Source organism: Myotis daubentonii, chromosome 18 (genome assembly GCF_963259705.1).
Source record: "Myotis daubentonii chromosome 18, mMyoDau2.1, whole genome shotgun sequence".
In the NCBI taxonomy this organism is placed as follows: Eukaryota; Metazoa; Chordata; class Mammalia; order Chiroptera; family Vespertilionidae; genus Myotis; species Myotis daubentonii.
The window spans coordinates 24,642,810-24,665,342 of record NC_081857.1 but is presented as its reverse complement, the minus strand read 5'-3'; the positions used below and the strand labels follow the sequence as shown (position 1 = coordinate 24,665,342).

At 48.7% G+C, this 22,533-nt stretch overlaps 1 protein-coding gene across 2 annotated transcripts in view; it reads right to left on the bottom strand.

Moving 5' to 3' along the window:
* The window catches only part of TNR (tenascin R), a 58,162-nt gene that overhangs the window by 9,531 nt on the left and 26,098 nt on the right, over nt 1–22,533 (bottom strand). For both annotated transcript variants that reach the window (XM_059673463.1, XM_059673464.1), the window contains 9 exons: nt 17,509–17,598; nt 16,322–16,585; nt 15,513–15,782; nt 14,278–14,397; nt 13,278–13,424; nt 10,785–10,904; nt 7,801–7,944; nt 7,010–7,140; nt 6,003–6,135 (listed from right to left, as the gene is read on the bottom strand). In XM_059673463.1, coding sequence (XP_059529446.1) covers nt 6,003–6,135; nt 7,010–7,140; nt 7,801–7,944; nt 10,785–10,904; nt 13,278–13,424; nt 14,278–14,397; nt 15,513–15,782; nt 16,322–16,585; nt 17,509–17,598 — 1,419 coding nt within the window. The remainder of the gene's footprint in view (nt 1–6,002; nt 6,136–7,009; nt 7,141–7,800; nt 7,945–10,784; nt 10,905–13,277; nt 13,425–14,277; nt 14,398–15,512; nt 15,783–16,321; nt 16,586–17,508; nt 17,599–22,533) is intronic.

Genomic DNA, 22,533 nt, shown 5'->3' with positions numbered 1-22,533 from the left:
GGGTTACTGGACTTCCGCCTAGCTAATAATGAAGACCACACTGATTACTGTTCCGTTGCGTTCACTGCGTGTGTGCTGTGATTCAGACACTCTCAGGGAATTGTCGGGACAGATTTCATGCATCGGGACCCTCCCGATGTCCTACCATCTACTCTCAGCAGAAACACACCTTTACCCTCACACAGATCATCCGGTAGTTTTGCTCAAGGCAGACATTTCAGGACCCAGAGCAGCACCGGAGGCTTCCTTCCCTTTGGTGCAATCGCTGGGCCCGCTGACAGAGAGGCTTGTCTGTCTTTAAGGCACAGGCTGTGTTGATTGCCAAGTTAAGAGGAACGCAATGCCAAGTGATCGGGACACTGAAATGGCTCATAGTTAAGTGTTTCTAGATGTAATTGTGAGATCGATAGGACGAGCACTTACCGGAAGAATTGCTCAGAAATTGGTTCGTGTTGGGCATCGGAAGGCTGGCTGCGAGTGGAATGAGGTGAGCTACATGATGCACAGAGCAATCAGACAGCTCCAGCGGCTGGGAGTAAAGGAAGAGACCTTTCCGGTCCCTGCCCTGTCCCTTCCATGTAAGGGGTTCCTGGATACAGTCTCTAAAGTGGTCTGAGTTAGTGGCTTTGGAGAGTGTCTGTCCACTGCCTGTCCTTACGGCCGTAGCATCAGGACCAAAGTGAGATGTTGGCAATTCTCTCTGAGAACAGACCCAGCAGAGCAGGGTGTGCGGCTCCACAGCAGCGCAGGGACCGCCTCTGGCCCCGGAACTTACTAGTAGGTGTCTTTTCCCCAGAAGTGGGCTTGTGGTTGTCAGGTTTGTGGGAAGAGCTAAGTTACCTGGTCAGCCCACACAGGCCGTCAAACCTACCACCTTAGCCACCTTGAGAGCATCTTCTAACTCATTTACCTATTTATTCTTTTATGCATTTGTTAAAAAAAACATATAGGAAGTGTCTGTTGGGTTCTAAATAGCGGGCTAAGAAAGAGATGGAAATATAAAGAGAAAAATATATAGTCCCATCTTTCAGGTTGCTCACACTCTAGTGGGAGAAACATACAAACATAATCCCAAATTCTATGTGCTCTGGAAAGAGATAAACACAGGGAGCCATCAAAACTCGGGAGTGAGCATGCCATGAAGCCGGGGCTGGTGGGGCTAAGGTGAGCGGTGGGGCCTGGAACGGTGTAGGGATTGGCAGGTGCTAATCAGAAAGGGCTTCTTAGTTTAGGAACTGACTGATAGAGAAGTAAGCCACAAATTGGTGGGGAAGGGTATTTCTGGCCAATGAAAGTGCATAGCCTATATTGGGGAACTGCAGGGTCAGCCAGGAGACAGAGCAAGGGCGGGGTTAGATGGGTGAGGGAGAGCCTTGGGGAGGTAAGTGGGGACTGGATTATGCCACTTAAAGAGTTGAACCTTCTCCTGAAGGCAACAGGCTGAAGATTCCAGCAACGGACTTCAAGTTCAAGTTTTTAGAAAGCTTGTTCTCATTGAGAATGAATGAGATGGGGGTGAGACTGGAGGTAAGACTCGTTTAGGAGGTAGTAGCGGGAATCCAAGAGGAGAGGTGGCAATAGACTTTGAGGAGGTGATGGGAACAGAATCAACTGAGTCATAGCCAGCCTGGATGTCTTCCTTGTACACAGAGTCGCTGAGGAAGGTCCTCGAGCTTTGCAGACCACCCGTTTTCTACCCACCAGTCTTCTAAGTCTCCCCTTTGAAGACCAGCTAAAGGCACCCTAACAGTAGAGAAACGTTCTGACATAACCTGCCTTACTATTCCTGGGACTCAGTTATATCAGGAGACCCACTGCCATGGCAGATTAGTTGATCATAGACTGGCAGCTGCCAGCCTGGTGTCTGTGTCTCTTGCTTCAGCATGGCAAGGGGAGGGTTGGGTCATGGTATTGCCACCTCCCTGGTCTCTTCCTGCCTTTCTGGCCCTACTTGCATCCATTTTCATATTGAACCAGAGTGACCTTTCTGTAGTATAATGTGATCTCTGTCTCTCACGTGCTAACAACCTCCCAATGGCTTCTCCGAGGTGATGGCTTCTTGCAATTAGAATACAACCCCAGGGCCTCACCACGACCCACAGGACCTGCAGGCTCCGGCCCTGCCTGGTCCTCCTTTCCCTTTACCACTGGCTGGCTTTCTTTTAGGCTTCGGAACATGCCAAACTCATTCCTCCTGCTGGGTGTAGACATCGCTCTTCCCTCAGCCCGAATTCTCCTCCTTGTCTGATTCACTCTCATCTTTCATGTCCTGGCTCAAATGGCCTGACATCCTAGCTGAGGCCAGGGGCTGGGGCTGAGGGAAGGAAGTGGCAAGTGACCATCAGGAAAGCCTTTCTAGTACAGGAGCCGTCCTGGAAATTAGCTCTTCACATCAGGCCCTAGTCCATTACTCTGTTTTTTATGGTCTCACCACTACAGTGGGGCCTTCACTTACGAGTTTAATTCATTCTGAGACTGAGCTCGTTAAGGAGCTCGTTAAGTCAAATTACTCTATCAACTCAATGCAAAAAATTGGCCGAGAGACAGCTGGTATCTCAAAAAACTCGTTAGTGGGGACACTCGTAAGTCAAGGCCCCACTGTACTTGAAATTACCCCATTTCCTCCTTTTGTCTGTTCCCCACTGCCTCATGCCCTTGAAGTGTTTAGTATAGTGTGTAACCCACTGTGAAGGTTCAGTCAATATTTGTTAAATGTAAGATACCATGTGGACCCTATTTTCCTTCCTATGATTATGAAAAGGGAAATGGACATTAGCTTTTCTGAGAACATGTGGGACAGCATGGCTAAAAATGGGCCAGATCAAATTTTGTATATAGTGACATTCAAGGCCCTATGGCAGGTGGCATTACTGCTTGACCACATTCACTGCTCTCCCTATAGAGGGACCAATTGAGTAGTAGACAACTATAAGTAAATTCAGGGACATGGACCAATTCCTTGAAAATCACCACCTACTGAGAGTCACCCAAGATGAAACAGACAACCTCCGTGGTACTATTAACTGATAACTCTGCGGATTTGCATGGCCCACCATCTGCTGTCCCAGAACCCAGGGTTGGCCAGTCTTCACTAATTTTCACAACTTCCCAAACGGAAGCTTGTGTTAGAATAGACTCTCCGAGTTTCCCTAAAAAGCCCCAGAGATCAGCTCGGCCTGGATGTGGGGTCGTGCCTCCTGCGAAGGCACGGAGCAAAGGCAATAAAGAAAACTTCTCATTCCCCATCTCTGGGAACCTCCGCAAATGACTGTCTCCGCTTAACCTTCAGGTTAAGACAGCCTATTTTATAGTGTTCACTGCCTGTGAGGACAGCTTCAGCGAGCGCCTTGTTTGCCGCTTACAGGATTAAAAGAGACAATGAGAACTCCTCTCAGGAGATCATGTCGCCCAGTCTCTGTTGCTCTGCGGGAGTCTTTGTTTTCTCATTTATATTCGTGTCTCCAAAAGACAAGTAGACCTTGGATGAAATTTCAGGCGACAGTAAATTATAAATAATAGATCCATATTTTTCTCTTCTGTTCTACTTCTATTAAATTCTCCTTGGAGTTTTGTGCAAACACCGGGGACAAGAGGACAGGAAGCTATTAATGTGATTGTTAGAATGAGATAGGCTTATGTTCTAAAGGCAGGCATGCGAACAGGGAAGACATCTTGTTCAAGGGGGGCTTTGCAGAAGCCGATCTTTTCTCTCTCTTTTATTTAAATTTTATATTTTTAACACGTCAACTCTTTTCCAACCCATTAAGGAGTCATCTGTTTGAAATGAGTCTCTTTTCTTGGCCCACCCAGGACAAGATGTGAATTTGTCAGTGGATGGAGGCCACTCAGGGACCTAAGTTTAAGCTCTTTCGTTCCATAAGACAAGGCATAAGAAGTGCTTAGAATGATCGGCTGAGACCAGCGTCCTAAGAATAGGGTGATGCTAGGTGGAAAGCTCAGGTACTGTCAATGAAGTCAAAATGGATGCTGGTCGCCAGACTGAAATTAGCCTCTGAATCCATCAGCCCTGGTTGCCACCATAGAGGAAGCTCTGGAGTTCCTCAGCAGGAGCAATTCATGGGCCTCAGACTGGCAGCGCTCCAGTCTTCCCAGTAAGCGCAATGCCCTGCTCTTTGCTTCTCCTCCTCCTCTTTCTCCCTTCTCCTCATCCTCCTTTCTCCCCCTCCTTCGTTTGAAATAGGATCCCATATCTGGAGCCTACGGGGTACACCATGTGGCCTCTGGTGTGTGGGGGTGTAAGTGAGGGTTCTGATGGGGTGGCGTGGCAAGGCAGTGAGGACGCATTAATACCGACATTCAATTGACCGTGCAGGTTCACTGTAATTTATTCAGGGAACTTTGCATTTGGGAGCTCTGTTTATGTTTCTGTCATCTGTGTCCTTTTTATGGGAAAGAAATTCTTAATTCAGTGAAAAGTTCCAATCCAGGGCCTTTGGGTGGTAGCTTGGAAAAGAGGAGCTTGGAGGACCCTTTAACCTGTCAATGAGTAGGGAAGGGCTTGAACAAGAAGAGGTAGCACCTTGGTTCTGAGACAGAACTGCCCTGAAGGGGCAGGAGGGAGAGTATAGTTGATTTCAGCCGCACAAAAGAGATGAGGTGTCCTCTAGTTGGGGAGGACACATTTTGGATTCATGTCTTGGTTGTGAAACCAAGGTTTATTTTTATTTTCTAATCAAAAGTTTTTCTGATTAATGTGCTCATTGTAGGCACATTGTAAGATTGAAAAGCATAAAAAAGAAGGAAAGAGAGGACTCATTCACAACTCACTATCCTAAAAGCCACTGGTGACAGTTGGTGTGTTGGATCTAGTGTCCTGCTTTGCCGTTTAGAGCAGTCTGGTGGGGGAGGCCCCTGGGAGGATGGACGACTTCCCATCACTTCTCTGGGGTTAGGGATTGGGCTCTGGGGCCTGGGCAGGAATCCGTCGCCCTGGTGCTCTGAGATGGCAGGCAGACATGCATCTAGGGGTAAGGGGCAGGTCCACACTTGCCCCACACAGGGGCACAGCCACACCCCAGAATGTGGGGCAGGGAGAGAACTCAAAGTCCAGACCGGGTGGTCCCATGTTACAGACAGTAGAGAGAGGCACCATGGGAAGTGACAGAAAGGATTGGTACAGCACAGACCCCAGAGCCAGAACACCTGGGGTCAAATCCCAGCTGTCCTACTGAAGAGCTGTGGGCTCTTGGGGGAGTTACCTCCCCTCTCTGTGGCCCATTTCCTCATCTGCCGACAGGGGTAATAGAACACACCTCACAGGCTGTCCTGAGGATGACATTAGATCACACATGCAATGCAGTTAGAACAGTGCCTGTCACCGCCCCCAGAGGTTCGATATTAGTTCCCCTTGCACACATTAGGACACTCCTATCCTTAAAGGACATTTCCAAGTATCATCTGCTGATGCTTGGATGGGCAAGGCAGGAGGACCAGCTGAATTTAGAAGGAGACCTTGGTTCAAGTTCAGAACCAGCTGCTCACTAGCGTGGAAGTCATCTGATGTCCATGCACCTGTGGAACGGGGCCGAGAAGGCCCTCCTCCCCAGTTGTTGTAAGGACTGTATTGTGACCTTAAGAATGCAAAGTGCTTTGTGTGTAGAGAAGAACCACAGGTTCATAGTGAGGGTTCACTACTACTTCCTTTATGGGTGGATCTCTGATTACAGGCGGCAAGGGAAGGGGGAAGAACAAACCCTGCTGGAAAAACGCCGACGGAAAATCTGAACAGGAACTTGATGTCTTTACTCGGTGAGTTTAGTTGGTCCAGGTGGACCAGGGAGATGCACTGTGGTCCCTCTGGTTGTGTTGGTAGTGAGAGGTTTCCTGGCAGGAATCGGAGGGGAAAGGCAGGAGTGGAGGAGGCAACTGAGTTTCTTTGATGGCCTCCTCCTTGGCCCAGTCTCCTCGGCAGAGGCTCCTGCCGAGGGGCCTGAGGTCACACAGGGGAGAAGCAGGCAGGAAAGTGGCAGCCACTCACTCACCTGTGGTGAAGGCGGTGGAGGTGAGGCTGCTCCTCTCGGCATCCTGGGCCGCCTGCAGGAGCACTGTGTAGTCTGTGCTCTCAGACAGGCCTTCCAACCGGATCCACGTGTCCTCTGCATCCACGATCAGCTCCTGTGGAATGAGCCGGAGGAAGGGTGATGGGAGGGAAGGACCGGCTCGCAACGAGGGGTGTGGGGAGGGGAAGTCCGGATCCCATGGCCAGCTAGGTCAGTATTGCAGTGGCCATTGCATTGTCATCCTCTCCACCCCACAATAAGCAGAAAACAGAGCCAATAAGCAGAGAGGACAGCTCCTGCCTCCCAGGGGCATGCTGGGGTAAATTTCGGCACCTGGATGGTTGAATCAGTGCTTTTCGGATTGTTCTGGGCCTCCTCTTGGACTGAGGAAGCAGAACCCTAGGACTCCCTGCTCCACATGCAACAGACAAGCGCTGCTCAATCTGTTCCGCATGTTCAAGCTTCCCGATAGGATTTTACTCTAAAAAAGCCCTCCACTGCTAACCAAGTATGACAGCCTGAGCTTTAGATGGATTGTTTCAACCGATGACATAAAGCAGAGATTTGTCATCTCTTTGCAGTAGGCTGTGTACATGTGGCCTTTCTAGTGCTGATCAGGAGGCATAAGAGGCTGCCGAGTTTGGCATCCAGCTCATGTGTGCTCGGCCCTGCTAGTGAAAGGCCCTTCCAGTTTCACGTACTGATAGCAGCTTGGAAGTTTCCAGCGTGCTTTGCTTCATCATGTTGGAGGCACTGGCACAGCCGAGTGAAGCCGCAGAGGCAGATAGCCCCATTGTTTAGGGAAGAAGCCGGCACTCAGAGAGGGTTAGTGTTTGCCTTTGTACAGAGCCAGGGTTAGCGCCCAGATCTCTGACTTGCAGACTGGGGCTCCTTCCTCAGCAGCAGGCCGTGTGTCCATCAGGGAAAACCCAGTTTGCTCCTGTGGACTGCCTGATAGAAATGGTCCTCCCCCCTCAGTCGACGCTCACCTTGCGGCTTCCGTCAGTGGATTTGTAGGTCAGGACGTACTTCTCGACCTCGGCTCTGGGAGGCTGCCAGGAGATCAGGGCACTCTGTCTGGTGACCTCACTGGCAGTCAGGTTTGCAGGAGGGTCCAGTACTGCAAAGAGGAGAAAATGCCGGGAGCGCCTGCCCATTTGATTCCAGGCACATGTATCTGTTTGCCCACCTGTGTGGTCTCTGGGCTGCTCACATGCTGACCTCAGTTCTCGCCTGGACAGGAGCAGGAAGGGCCCCCCCAGTCACAAGGTGATCCTTTAGGGTCATAAGCATTCTGACAGCTTATGACCCTCACCCGGGCCTCTGGGCCTGGGGGGGACATCTTCCAATCTGACCCTCTGTCTGAATTCATGACCTTGCTGCACCTGCATGTCTGTGGTTTACTCTTGAACTTATAACACTCTCACATCTATAGCTTTGTCTACTGTTCTCCTGGCCACGACTATATCCAGCAACTCTCTCCCCAACATCAAGCCCTTTAATGTCCCGCAGACTCTCTGGCCAGATGCATTTCCAGGACTGGCCCCTCTTGGCCTGGTTCTACTGCTGTCACCAGACCCAAGTCAAGGCAGAAAGTAGACGTGTGTCTGCTGGCTCCACTGACTTTCATTGGCATTTGGGCTGCAGTCAACTAAAGTAAGGACAGCTCATTGCTGCTCTAAGAGCTGTAGACTAATCCAGCCCACCACACGGAGACACAGCATCCTCAGCACCCACAGGAGCCTCCAGGTGCCGGCCATGTGGCTGACCATGCACTCACGTGTGGAGAAGTTGGTGCTGATGGTGCCACTGGTGAGAGGCCCGCTGGTAGCATGCATGCTGATAGTGTAGTGGGTGCGAGGGAGCAGGTCAGTGAGCAGGAACTCCTCACTGTCTCCATCAACCAGGATGGTCTCTCCAGCAACTGAAACCAGATGGACATGGACAGGGATTGAATAAAGAAAGAATTCCCAAGTCCAAAGGCATTTCGCCAGAATTCCATATTGGATAATTTTTTTGGGGAAAAAAACATCATTCAGAGGTTATTTAGTTTGACATTTTATTCCATATAAGCATCCCCTCTTAATGTTGTTTTACATCTTAATTGAGAAAAATATTCCTTATTTGGAAGCTGAACTGTCTTTTTTTTTTAACTGATACTCAGGACTCTGGAGTTACAAAGAATAAGCCGAACTCTTTGTCTACATGACCACTTCTTCCCCGCCCTCATTACCTGAATGAGAATTCTAAAATTGCCACAGTGCTGGCTTCCTTTCTCTAGACAGGTAACAGTTTACCAGTGTCCCTGCTAAAAAGCAAGACTCAAGAGAGAACTGAGAACAACGATTGAGCTGTACTAACCAATGAAACCAATAGGATCAATGTCAGCTTTTATTTGTGCCAAGTCTGTGAATCCATTAGGTCTGAGACAGTCTCGTAAGGTTGTCACAAGCAGAGTGTTACTAATCAAAGACCTTTCTCATAAGTGCCTCCAACCCAACTGTGGGTAGTGGATTTTGTGCATTGATTTCTATCGCCTTTTGCCTTGTTGCTTGAGTTTTGGACCACTGTTTCAGTTCATTAAAATATATCTGAGTTTGGATTCTACCCATCACAGTTTTGTTTTATATGCAAATTTGGTAAGCATGCCTTCTCTGTATCCATTCAAGCTGTTGATAAAAGTGGTCATTAGACCAGGGCCAGGCCCCCTCCTGTGCCTTTAGAATACTCCTGAGTCATTCAGCATCGAACCAAGTTCAATAGGCACTTCTTCACACTAGGTAAGCGGGACCTGAGGTGGCAAGTTTCCCGTGGTCTAAAGGCATGCGAACAAGTCAAAATCTAAACGAACTCTTGGGAAGCGCATACAAATGCAACACCTGCCTTTGGTCAGTGTCCCAGCCACACAAACTGGCAGCTCAAACTCTCTGTGGTCTCTCCTATCTCTGCAAATGCACAGGCTGCTCTTGTTCTTGAGTTCCCTCTTTCCTCCTATTCTCTTTCTTTATCTAAGATCTGCCCCCTTTCTCCCCCTCAACACTGGGATCCCAGTCAGTGGCCATGGATGTGGCCCAAGGTGTTTTGTGCTTGCCTATGTTGTGACACTGCTCATCTGTCTGCACCATCACTAGGTGTGAGTTCTGTGAATCTGTGTGTTTTATCTCTGAATCCTTATAGCCTAGTAGGGGGATTGCACATGGAATAGCATCAAAAGGATTTGTTGAATGAAAGAATGCTAGCTGTTGCGCTGGAGTTGTGTACTTTAGTACCTGTGAGTCAGTGCACCTGGCTCTCTTAGGGGAATAATGGCAGCTCTGACAAAGGGATGGTGGTGAAGGATGGGTTTACTGGGCAGACAAGTGGGGAGAGAATTTCCTGGTGGAGGAAGCAGCATGTACAAATGCGTGGTGGCTTGAGAAGGCATGGTTAAGAGGTAAGAAATGCAGGATCATGAAGGGCAAGGAGGCATGGGAGGACTGAAATGGACTGTGTGTGCAGAGGGTTAGGATGTAGCCACAGGAAAGGTGTTCATTCTCTGAGGAGGGGCATTCAATCAGCTACAGTTCTCTGCAACTCCGTATATGACCCATTGTGTATTGCCCATCTAAGTGATAAGTGGGTTTTTCTAATGCCTTGCTGAAGGTGCTAGAAGATTTTCCAATAAAAAACAAGGACATAAAGTAGTTTTGGAAAAACTTATTCCTAGGGAACCTGTGCTGGTATGGAAGTTATCATTAATTCTTTTTCCCTTTTGTATAATAATCTATTTTGGTTTCTACTTTCCCAAGTTTTGACAATCAGTGTACTAGTATTTCTTTGTAGCTTACAGACTTGGCTTTCTCATATTTTTTTTTTAAATTTATTTATGTTTAATTGCATTTATTGGAGTGACATTGGTTAATAAAATAATATAGGTTTCAAGTGTACAACTCTGTAACATTGTATATCGCATTGTGCATTCACCACCCAAAGTCAAGTCTTCTGTGACCATTTATCTCTCCTTTACCCTCTTCTTTTTCTCCCCACACCCCTTTGTACCTGGCAATCATCATACTGTTGTCAGTGTCTTTTTTTTTTTAATTTCTCTTAATTTTGAAAATTAAGACATCTGCCTGACTTCTGTCTTCTGATATCTTTGTTCTCTGGATTCCTGAAGATAACCCACAACAATTCTGTGATCACATATGTACATATGCAATATGGGCAGGGAAATAATTTCTGTAGGCCTAGAGACCTGGACTACTCAACACTATTTTGGTTTGGGCTTCACTATTCAAATAACATAAGGTGAACAAGCATGGTGAAGAAGACACTGAAACTCCGATTTGGGGCTGCACGTGGATAGAGAAGACCAAAGCAACAGGAGAGTTTATTAGTTCTTGGTCCTTTGCCACTGTTATGTATTATCTGCTCTGAGCATGGTCCTATAACTAGTGTTTTTCTTGCTCTTTAAATATCTAGAAAAGTCTGCTTTCTTGCTCATAGCATTTTGGGGTAAGTCTTAGCTAAATTCTTAGTTTATCTTCCTAATGCGATTTCTCCAGTTTTGTATTTGCCCCTGGTTATGTGCCCTTCTCGCGCCTTTCAGATCCCGCTCTCTCAATTCCCATAGTTGATAGAGTTTGGGGACATCTTGAGGGCAGGAAATCTCTAATTTGTCCCTCAGATGGACAAAATGCCTTTTTTTTTTTAACTTTCATACTATATTCTGCCCCAATCCCCGCCATGCCCACCCGTCTGAGGTGCAGACCTGCAGACACTCACCTGAGAAGCGTGTGAGGACAATGACGTAGCTCTCCACTTCGCCCACAGGTGCCTTCCACTGCAGCAGGGCTCCCGTCGGAGTGATGTTGGTAGCAATCAGATCCACAGGGTTGTCCATGGCTGCAACAGAATAGAACAGCAGGGAAAGTAGGAGCAGCTACAGGCTGGTCCCGTGAATGGTCCCCTGTAGTTCCACCCACAGGGTCTCCCATACTGTCACTCACAATGCACCTCTGCTGCTGTGCCTTACAAAACAGTGAAGTGAGTGGAGACCATGCTCCTTTCTCCCCTCTTGGTTCGTTACATCAGCCCCTTCCTCTTCTCCCCAGATCTTCCTCTGAATTAACTGACTTATGTGCAGAGTGCTTGTCAGGTTCTGTGGGGGGGTCCCAAGGTATGGCCGTGTGTCTTAGGCGTTTCAAGCTAGATGGCAAAACTGAGAACATATAGAAGTTGTTCTAACTCTTTAGTGAAGAGGAGACTATGCTTCCAGGCTATTTGCACTTTCATAGATGGAAGGGCTTGGCTTGTGACGTGATCTCTGTTGAATGTGGTGGGAGCTCCAAGGAGGCAGAGTAGCTCCAGCTCCTAAAACTTAGTATGAGTCTCAATAAACACTTGTGCAATGACTGAATGGGAGTGAGGTTACCTCTGAAGTCCTATCCGACTATGTATTCTTGCTTTTCTACTCACAAAGGCTCACTCCGTACTCGGTCCTGCTATCCTTTTTGTGAATGAGAGGCAGGAGATTCTTCCAAGAATGCCTGTTGGGGAACCAGGTCTGCTGTTATAGGACCACATTCCTATTCTAATTTGTCCATACTCTACGTCTCCCTTCCCCAAACTTGGGATTATTTTAGAAATGGATGTTATTACAATAGTTTAGGTATCAGCTCAAACTTAATGTCATGTAATTTACTTTTTTTTATTGTTTTATTGCTTAAAGTATTACAAAGCGTATTACATATGTCTCCTTTTATTTTCCCCGCCCTTGACAAGTAATTTACTTTTGAGGGCCATGATGTGCTGCTCATCTGGTTTTGTTCTCTAATCAAAGGTTTTTATTGCTTGCCTATGTCCCTCATTTCAAAGCAACAGCAAGAAATTTTTTTTTTATAATTTTAACATCTGAATTGTATCCCTAATCTGGGCCTTCAGTGACTTCTTCAAATGGAACTTTATGTGAATAAAAGAAAAGTCTTATGACACTGATCAGTTTGATCTCTCTGAGCTGAAGCCTGAGACCCTGAAGGAATACTCATTTCCAAAACTTGTAAAATCATAGACCTCATGTTAAAACAACAAATGACAACAAAATAAGACATTTCTGTGAGCAATCTGGGTATTGGAAGTTTGCAAAATAGTGCTGCCTGAACATGAAGGAGGGTGGTTTGGGTTGGTGCACTGTTAAGAAATGCTGAGGAATGAGTTTTTTTACTTAAGTTTCTGCTCTCTTTTACGTTGGGGGTTGGAGACTCTTAAAATCCATTTAGTTGTCCTCAGTGAGGAGGAGCCTACTTTATCATGAATTCTAAGACTTTCAGGAAGGTGTGAAGGGGGCTTCTACTGACCCACTGGGTATCACTTCGGGTCAATATTTCTTGATATTTTATTGGTCACAGATAATTTAGTGGCAGGGGTAAGACTGAACCCAAAACATGGCTGGGTTTTCTGCAGTCACAGGTCTGGAAGGAGACCAGGGGGATTAGGATATTCTGGGATGTCTTTAGAAGAATGATTTTGAGTTTCTGAAGGGATGTTTCTTTGGCCTTAGAGGTGCTGTTTCTGTACTTGTTCGAGTATCTATAGAAGCAGTGAGGAACTCCAAGTTACATTCCCTTGCTCAGAAAATACTGTTCTCTAAGGGAAATCCAGGCGTTCCCCTAAGGATGCTTTCCCATTGACTGGGGGGATGAAAGCTTAACGGGGTGTGGGGGGGTCAGGTTATCAGGGCTTAGGGACAGAAAGCTTTGGCTGTCCCCACTGGTGACTTCTACAGCAAGTCTGTCCTATCTTCAGGTGGGCTGGCTAAGGGGCAGAGGAGGTCACCACCTTCTTCCTCCATCCCTGGAGCAGCTCCTTGGTGGTTGTGGCCATATTTGATGAGGGGTTCCATGACCCCACGGGTTGTTACTGGAATAACAAACCCCTTCCTTCTCTGAGGTGCAATTTTCTTGAGCTGTTTAAAAAATTAGATGACATGATTCAGATGTCTGTTCTGAAATTCACTTCCATTGTGGCTCTTTGAAAGGCCACATTTCAAATAGGAAGTTCCTGTGACCTAGACCTGCATGACCCCTAGGGGGTCAGGAGGAGAGAGGACTCTCAGGGAAGAGAGAAGTTGCAAATTGCTTTGCGTGACGCAGAAGTCAGAGGGGCGCCCAGGAATGGAACCTCTGAATCAGCCAGAACACCTTCACGCTTTGCCTCTTCTGTTTGCTGCAGGTTCTCAGTCAGGTTCTGACTTGGCCCACGCCAGGGAGACAGGCCTACCTGTGTGCATGAGAGTGCAGACACGCTCACTCTCCTCCCTGCCCCGCACGCTGTTAAGGCTGATTTCGTATTCGGTAGCTGGGTACAACTTGGTGATGGTGAATTCTGTCACAGTGTTGGGCACCACTGAGCTGTCCAGCCGCCCCACTAAGGAAGAGCAGAGTCACAATTAACTCTCAGCAGAATCACTCATCAACACAGTTCATGGTACAGTCTACATAGGAGCTCCCAGCAGCACTTGGTTAGGAAGCACTGATGGTGCAAGGCTCAGCACTCAGTGGGAGAGAAGGTTCATGGACTGGGAATGTTGGAGCTTAGAGACCCTGCATGCTGGCTCCACCCCCTCATTTTATAGGCTTCCCGGAGCAGAGGAAAAAGAACTATTTATTAGGTGGTTTTCTAGCACGCTGGTCTTTATAAAGGCAGCACAGAGGGACTGGCCAAAAAGGGTGGGTCCTGCAGACCTGGAACATGACCCCATCCCCTCCCGGGAAGTGAGTGTGTCCTCCGCCAATGCCACATGCACCAGTTAGAACTGGCAGGATACAAGCGAGGTCTGGGCCAACTTCCTCTGACTCATAGCTTGGCTAGAAATAGGGCCACTGTCACTGTGGTTCCCTCCAAGCTCCCATCTGGTTCTGCTGGGTCTTCACACGTCCCCCAGGGCTCTAGTCTTAGACTTTACTCTCTCGGGAGTGCACATGACCCCGGCTCCTGGCAGATTCTTTCAGGGCTCTCTGTGCCTCACTGCACTGCCCACTGCCAAGGTAACAGGGAGCAGTTGCTCTGCTGGTGACGGGCCTGCTTTCTAGATGAATGCAGTCCCACCTTTTAGGAAAGGAGCTGGTGAGTGCAGGGCCTTGGGCTGCTCCTCACCCACCCACTCGTTCTGATGCCACAGAGAGGAGGGCAATGCAAGCCGGGTGACAGCCTCTGGGACACGCTACTTCTCCCAGAACCGAATCCCATTTGTCTCCGAGAAATGGAATGGCTTTATTACCTTGGGTTGGCCGGTATGATACTCGGTAGTAATCAAAAGATGCGACAGGAGGGCTCCAGGAGACCACAACTGAGTCCTTGGTCACATTGCTAATTGTGATGTCTTTGGGGGGATCAATTCCTATAAGGAAGGCGGTGGTTGTGGGAAAAAGACAGAAAGCACAGTGTGAAAAACGAATTCCTCTCCCTGGTTTTATGTGGACCAAGAGCTAATGGTGTCCCAGACCATACTGAGTGGTAGGGCACCCTTAACACCATGGTCAGGCTGAAGTCTCACCTGCAGCCTCATGGGCGTGGCCCAAGCCACATTCGTGGAGGATGTTTAAATGACATAAAGTCAAGCTGGCAAGGTCTGTGCCTGTGCAGCAACTATTACCTACTTGAAGGCCAACTGGGAAGCTTCCTTTGTTTGTATGCTTTGTTTTAAACTAGAAATAACATGGCTATTTTCTCTTGGGCAAACCTAGCTCTGTCAGTCTCTATCCCTTATTTTTTTAGCAGCCAATTTTGATTCAATTTGGAAAAAAATGCCTATTGACTGGAGAGGGATTTCAGAGAAAATCCACTTTGCTAAACTCTATTTCATTTTTACTGTGCACTTTAATGTTTTAACTGCTGGATGGAAACCAGGTGTGTTGAATCCACTTGTCCAGTTGTGAGTGCTTGTCAGCATGTAGCAAACTACCCAACACACATGTCCTCACCCATATTCACACTAATATTTGGGACTGTATTTGGGAATGATGAGATGAGAATGATCCAATCCATCTCAGAGTGCCCGTGTTTTCCTAACAACATGCAAATCAACCCTGTTCTCTGAGTACCAGGGCCCTACGTGGTTGAATGCTAGTCCCATCTGATTCTGGGGAAGCATCATTTGCATCAATGAGCAGTTAAGAGATGGCTCTCCAGAATAGAAACAGGTATCTCCTTACTGCAGAATGTTTTCTTCTTGCAGACTAGCTCTCTGTAGGGCTTTGTCCTAGGCTGCTAGAGGGAGGACCTCTGGACCAATACATTTAAGCCCTGGCCTCCGCAAGACATTGGGCCCATCCCACCTTCAAAGTGGAGTTTCCCATCTTTGCACTGTATGTAACTACAGAAGAAGTGGCTTTTCCACAGACCCTCTTTAGCTGAACGAGGCAGTCTCCTGCTCCTTGGGTGTTTCACTTGGTAAATTTTGTTAACTTGTCAAAGGCTACTGTCCCCACCTTCTGTCAAGTCCTGCAGCCTCACCTGTGGTGATGGAGCCCACGATGGGCTCAGAGGTCACTGTGCCGTGGACGGCCACCAGGTTCACGATGTACTCGGTGGCCGGCTGCAGGCCCATCAGGACAGCGTGCCTCTTGGTGGCATCCAGGGAGACCTCCGTCATCTCTTCCTCCTTATCCCGGGGGCTGTAGTTCAGGATGAGTCTGTCTGCTGGAGGGGATGGGTCACTCCAGGTGATGTTCACGCTGGAGGAGGTCACGTGAGAAAAGTGCAAATGCGAGATGGGGCGGAAGCCTGCAAAGCAGAGAGATGGGCGGTTCTGAAACACAGGTGAGGTAGGGGGGCCACCTGGCTAGAGGAGCGATCTGACCGAAGGGGTGTGCTTTCCTTGCTAATAAGGACCACGCCTTTTCCCGCTGAGCCAGAGGTTCCACCTCCACCGGCTCCAGTCCTGTCCAAGCCTATACCGAAAAATGAAGGATAGACCGGCATTACCTCTGTGAGTTATTCATAAAAAGATCCAGGATTTAAAACCTTGATCCTGGCAGGGATTTAACATGATCCCATGGGGTCTTCTGATCACCCACTGATTTAGTGCAGGTGAGGAAAGAGACAGATCAGCCCCTCTGTCTGGGCTACTCAATCAGACACACATTTTTAGGCATCCAGGTGGCTTTGCTCACCTCTCCCCTTGACTTCAAACCATTCCCTCTTGACAATTTATTAGTGTGTCCTCTACCTGTTCTTTCTCTACCCACATTCTGCCTGGGTGACCTGCTCACACTAAGGCCCGTGGATCCCTGAGTGCAGCTGGGCTGCTGCTGCCCTGGTACCTGTGAAGGCATCCACGGTGGACTCCAAGCTCTGCTGCCGACCCCTCTCAGCGGTGATGGAAATGATGTACTCTGCCCCAGGCTCTAGATCGGTCAGTGTGTACCAGGTCCTGTCCTTGGGCACAGTGACTTCTGAGGCGATCCCAGAGGATGGGGTAAAGGTAATTCGGTAGTGGTCAATAGGGCCACTGGCCTTGGTCCAGATGAGGGAGATGGAGGTCTCAGAGGAGGCTGTCACCATAAGGTCTCTCGGACTGTCAAGTTCTGAGGATAAACATAAGGAGCCGATTTCACACAGGAGGGCCAGTATTTATTGGAATCATCCCCGACCCCGCTGTGGATTTCTATACTATCAGCAGTCCTGCCGACCATGAGGATAGCTTGTCCTTGCCGACACTTAGCTCACATGTTGTTAGGCACCTTCCCTTTGAAAGATGGCTGGGGGCTTGGCAAACAGATCGAAGAAGGGCATTATCAGCTGGCTGCTGATTTTCAAGCTCCGCAAATTCATTGTCTCCCAGCCTTTCTTAATAAGCTGATCAGGGCAAGACAGGAGCCACAGGTAGGGCTGTGCCATTCCTAGCAACAGTGGCCACCTCTGTTCCTGAGGCCATTTTGACTGACATGGCCATGGGTGTGCAGGCAACTAGATCGGAGGCCTCTTGGTGACCCACGTGGTTCTCTAGAGAGATTGTCTATGCTCAGCCCATGGTTTGTACCTAAGGTACTAGAGAGACTCTGAAGTTTACCCGGGACTTGGAAGTAAAAGTGCTGGATGGAGAGTAGTAAGGATCCCGTGTGGACTTTTCCATTGCCCTTAGATTTCATGGGTTATTTCAAAGTCTAGACCTTCACCCCCTGGTCTTTCTGAGGGCTTCTGTAGTACATTAACGGATACCACATTCTGTCTGCTGTGGTGCCGACTTATTTGGAATTTTCCACCTCTGCTCTGGACCGCTCCTTAGACCACAGAGGGCCATGCACAGACCTGTACTCCATCCTGGATGTCGGGGGGAGGCACAGGGAATCAAAGAGTTTCAGGAGGAGGTCGTTTTCAGGCTGACAGCTGTTGCCCAGGGACCTATTCATGGGGCAGCACTGCCTCTCACCAATCTTTGCCAGGACAAACCTCGTGGCCCCTTGGGATTTCAGGGGCCTGGTCTCATTCTGTACCAGTTCCTACTCACCTGTCCTGGCGTTCATGGTGGCTGGTATGCTTTGCTGTGAGTCCATGACAGCAGATATTCCAAATCCGTACTCAGTGCCGGGTATCAGATCTATTGGTAGATGCAGAAACAAATGTTATTCTGTGTGTCTGTCAAGGGTGGGAAGGATGAAAAAGAGGGAAGCCAGTCATTCTAGACTCCTGTTCAGATCTTGTGCTCAGTCCTTCCTGAACCCGCCCTAATTTTACCTCTCAGGACACCCCAATTTCACCACTGGGGAGATCTGAGCCAAGTCAACAGGATGGACTGTCAGTGCAGAGCCTCCTTCTTGCTGCTGGTCTCCTTGGCAGGCAGGTTCCCCTTGCCAGTGGCCGTCAGAGGTGTGCTCTCCTGGGGAAGGTCTCTCCATGGTACTTAGAGTCTCAGGTTGACGACAACTGGTGAACGGCTTTCTTGCTTAAACTGTGGATTGGGGGAGTGTGCACTCTTGAGGGACTGTGTGGACATAGTCCTTTAAAGTTTTTCTTGGATGTTGTACATGAGGTTTGTATAGTGACTGAGGCCACAGGGGGCTTTCTGGTCTGTTCGAGAGAGTGGCAGTGGGGGATCATTCTCTCTGAGCACAGGCCTTCAATGCAGGGGCACACAGGAGCCTTGCTGCTGTGGATTCCCTCCCAAGGTTGATAATTTGGGCCCCAGAATATGAATCCAATTCTAGGATGATCTCTGGGGACCTGGGAGGATAGAGAAAATTACAAAAACTGCCCAACTAAAGGGTGTAAACCTCTCTGGGGAAATCCTTTGGGGGTTCAATACAAAGGATCACGGGGAGCCTCCCAGGACATCTGGAATCATCTGGGGTCTCTATTCTCTCCCACACTGATTTCCAGACTAACTGGTTTGACTGGCATATTAATTTCCTACGGCTACTCTAACAGATTCCCACAGCCAAATGGCCAGAACACTACAAGTCTATTGTTTTACAGTCCACGATGTCTGCAGTCTAAAATGCTTCCATCCGTCTGCATGCCTTCCGGAGGCTCTAGGGGAGAGTCCATGGCTTTGCCTTTTCCAGCTGCTAGAGGTTTCCTGCAAATGCTCTCCTGTCATGTAAGGTGACATAGTCACAGGGGCCAGGAATTAGAATGTAGACATCTTTGGGGCCATCAAACACCCTCATTGATTAGGCCTGGGATTGCAGAAAAAATGCAACAAGATCACATCATCACCCGTAGGCCCCCCTGGCCAGTCTCAGTCCTTTGGGCCCCCAGAGCCCTGGCTGATGACCGTGCTCTTCTGCATTTATGGAACATTTATTCTCTGCAGAACACCTGCATGTGTTTGATCCTCACCACAACCTTGCAACATGGTGGGATGAAGAACCTTTCCCATCTGCATTCGTTTCCAGGGACTTCCATGACAAATGGACATACACTGGGCGGCTTAAAACAACAGAAATGTACTCTCTCAGTGTTCTGGAAGCTAGAGGACCAAAATCAAGGTGTTTGCAGGGCCACGCTCCTTCCAAAGGCTCTGCGTGGAGACTCCTCCCGGCTTTGGTGATGGCCTTGACCCCCTCAGGATCCCTGATGTATCAGGAATGATTTTGAGAGGAAGGGCATGGGGCGATGTTTCCTTAACAAATGGCCTGGCTTATGGAAGCGGAGTGCTGTGGGGTCAGAGGGTCTGCACCCACCCCCCGTGTGGCTTGAGGGCAGGCTGAGCAATAAACCCCCCCACGCTCCGTGGGGCAGAGCCCACCCGGCCTTGCTGACCAGGCTCGCCTGCAGGGATGCATGGCCTTTCTCAGCCAGCCCCGCCCATTTCCTAATCCTTAGTTATTCTCGGAAGTGTGAACACTAGTAGTGTGAACTCGGAAGTCAGACAGAGTTTGAGGTCTGCCAAACCTCCTTCAATATTCAGGTCTGCCACTCTCCACCTGGGCATTTTGATTCCTTAATTTTGTGTCTTTGAGCGCCAGTTTCTGTAGAAGCAGATGAATAAGAGTATCTATCTCAGAGGGTCACTGTGGGGATGAAGTGAACTGATGTGGATGAAGTGCAGTGCGTGGCTCGTGACAGTAGCCAACATTCTTGTTACCTTGCTTGGAGAACTATTCCTGGATTCTGGGTCCTTTCTTCTTTCTGTGTGTTGCCCAGGCAGGTACAGGCTGGTCCTCAGCACACCTGTTGTTGGTTTGCTAATGAAACCAGAGATTGGGGGAGCCCAGGCGGCAGTGAGGCCCTGGCTAGATTGATGGGGTGATTGCAATGCCCCAGACCTCTTCAAAGCACACATTTATCTCTGTCACGCGTCCCAGGCACAACCTTGGTTGGAGAAATTAGATTACCTTTGGGACATAAACTACTTTTCCCAGGCAACTGATTGAGACCTTCAATTGCCTATAATGAAGTAGAAATTCTCCGAAGCAGATGAAGGGTGACAGGTCGAGGAAGTAAGACAGAAATTACATGTTGCCAAGCGGATCTAACATGCAATGTTTTCATCCGAGTTTCTTATTTATGAAGCTTAAATGAAATGTTCAATAATTTACAACGGAATCATCTTCTTCCAGAAAAACATGGAGCAGAATTTCAAGTGCTCTCTTCTCAGGCCTCCCACCTGGGGAGCGGGGAAGCGGGGCTCGCTTGGTAGGTTCTCGCCTGCTGCTTTCCTTTCATTTTTGGCAGCTTTCTTCCTGTGTGGAAGTGAGCGCTGCTCTTTGCCAGCAGGTAAAGTGCAGTTCTGCCCGAGAAGGAAATGTATATCTGAGGCGTATCCAGTGCATTTATACATCTGCACTCCGGGGGCTCCGAGGGGTTACTCATGTCTTCGAGAGCTCATGGCTCTCTATCAATGCTCCCTTTATCTCCCCATCCAACTCCTGAAAGTGGTAACGTAGCAATGGCTCTGTTCCCTTTCTTAACAATAGCTCAGAAAATTCGCCCGGTAGGAAACCGCCGGTCTCCATCTCTTACAGAGCCTCCTTTGTTCGGCTTGGAGGGTGACGCTGTTCTCAGCTCTCCTCTGAACCTATTCTGCTCTGAACTCCTGCGGCACACATTGCACTCACTCGCCAGATGTTACTGAGAGGCTCCTGTGTGCCAGGCACATGGCTGTGAACGGGGCACCAGGGTGAGCTGAATGGACATCACCCTTGCCCTTCACGAGATTTTAAAAATCTGCCCAAACCGGTTTGGCTCAGTGGATAGAGCATTGGCCTGCGGACTCAAGGGTCCCGGGTTCGACGGTTTGGCTCAGTGGATAGAGCATTGGCATGCGGACTCAAGGGTCCTGGGTTCGATTCCAGTTAAGGGCATGTACCTTGGTCGCAGGCACATCCCCAGTAGGGAGTGTGCAGGAGGCAGCTGATTGATATTTCTCTCTCATTGATGTTTCTAACTCTCTATCCCTCTCCCCTCCTCTCTGTAAAAAATCAATAAAAAATATTAAAAAAAAAAAACCTGGTGAAGAAGGAAACCAATGACTTCCTGAGCACATACACTATGCCAAGCACTGGGCTGCAAGCAATGGGTGATCTAGAAAAATAATGGAGGAGAAAGGGAGGGCAGGAAGGAGGGATAAACACTGAAGGGGAATTTTTGAGTGTCTAATGGTCAAGAACACTATTATGAACTAGTTTGTCAGAGAGTCGCACATGGCATCTCCTTGACTTCCCCGCAGCTCTGCAGGGAGGGCACTGCTGATGAGCAAAGCACTCAAAGGGAGTGGGGCCTCCTGCCTGGAGCCCCGATTATTTTTTGATCAGGGGATAGGGAGGGTGGGGTTGCTGCAGGTGACCTGGAGTGCCCTTCCCACCCTGCCCAAGGTCTTGTTTTTATAAATGCAAATGACTGTGTTTAGAACCAGAAAAAAAGGGGGCGGAGCTTCTCCCTCATTTTGCCTCCCCTCGGCCAAGGTCCTTCCTTCTGTTCCCCCAGAAGGCAGCTCGAGAGCCAACAGTCCTTGTAACTTGCATCTCAGCAAGTACAACATAGTTTCCTTAAGTCACACAAAGCCATTTGCCTTTATAAATCTCCCCAGCTGCGAACTCCCTGCGATAATTATGAGTGATATATATTTATAGGTTAATTTCATCAGCCCAACTCTAATAAAAACATCGACTATGCAAGCCCTCTCCTTGTTAATAATTTTTCCTTTCCTTATAAGTCTGCAGCACTGACGTGCTGACTGTCCCTTCCAGTCTACTACTTTAGTAGGAGCAGCACGGAGCGGGAGGCTTTTGATGAGGACTTGCAACTGCCTTGGAGTCACAGCTGTGCCCCTTGCTGGCTTTGTGAACTTGGGCAAGTTTCCAAGTGCCTCAGTTTCCACATCCATAAAATGGGGATGCCAACAACCCTCAGGGGTGTTCTGAAGGTGAAATGAGCTGTACCTACATGAAGGTGACTGGAATAACATTGATGGTCAATGAAGGAAGAGTCTTTTCCCCCCTGGTTGAGGGAAATAATGACTGGGATGTGACTGCGCTCTTTTCTCTCTCTCTCATGATTCTGTGGTGTATCTGCCATCCTAACAACTAGCCATCATCCTTGGAAAGTGCTAATTGCCAAACCAGCCTGAGGCTTAGGCAGGAATGGGCTGCGCTTAGAGTCGGCTCCCTGCTGCATCATTTCAGCTTTTTGGTTTAGCTTAGTTTTTGTGAATGTCTCCAGCTCTCGGTAAAAGCCCTTCTGCCAGCTGGTCTGTTCCCACTACATCTAATTCACCCCCATTAACCTGCTTGGTCAGCATATCCTTGCGTCTCCTGGCTGTGTTTTCAGAAGTGCGTCTGCCTGGAAAGTGCATTTATTATATTTGCTTTAACCGGCCTCGTTGGGCAAGGCGGCCTGGGATTTCAGCTCAGGAGGAAACAGCTTTGCTTCCACTGTCCTTGTTTACTGTGTGACCATTTGCTGTGCCTCCCGTCTGCTAAGATGGCCAGTGCTCCAGTAGGAAGCCAGGGCACACTGAGCAGATGCTGTGTGTGCGGGCGCGTTGGCAGCCCTCATCCGAGGCTGCTGTGCACGTCACATATTAAACGCG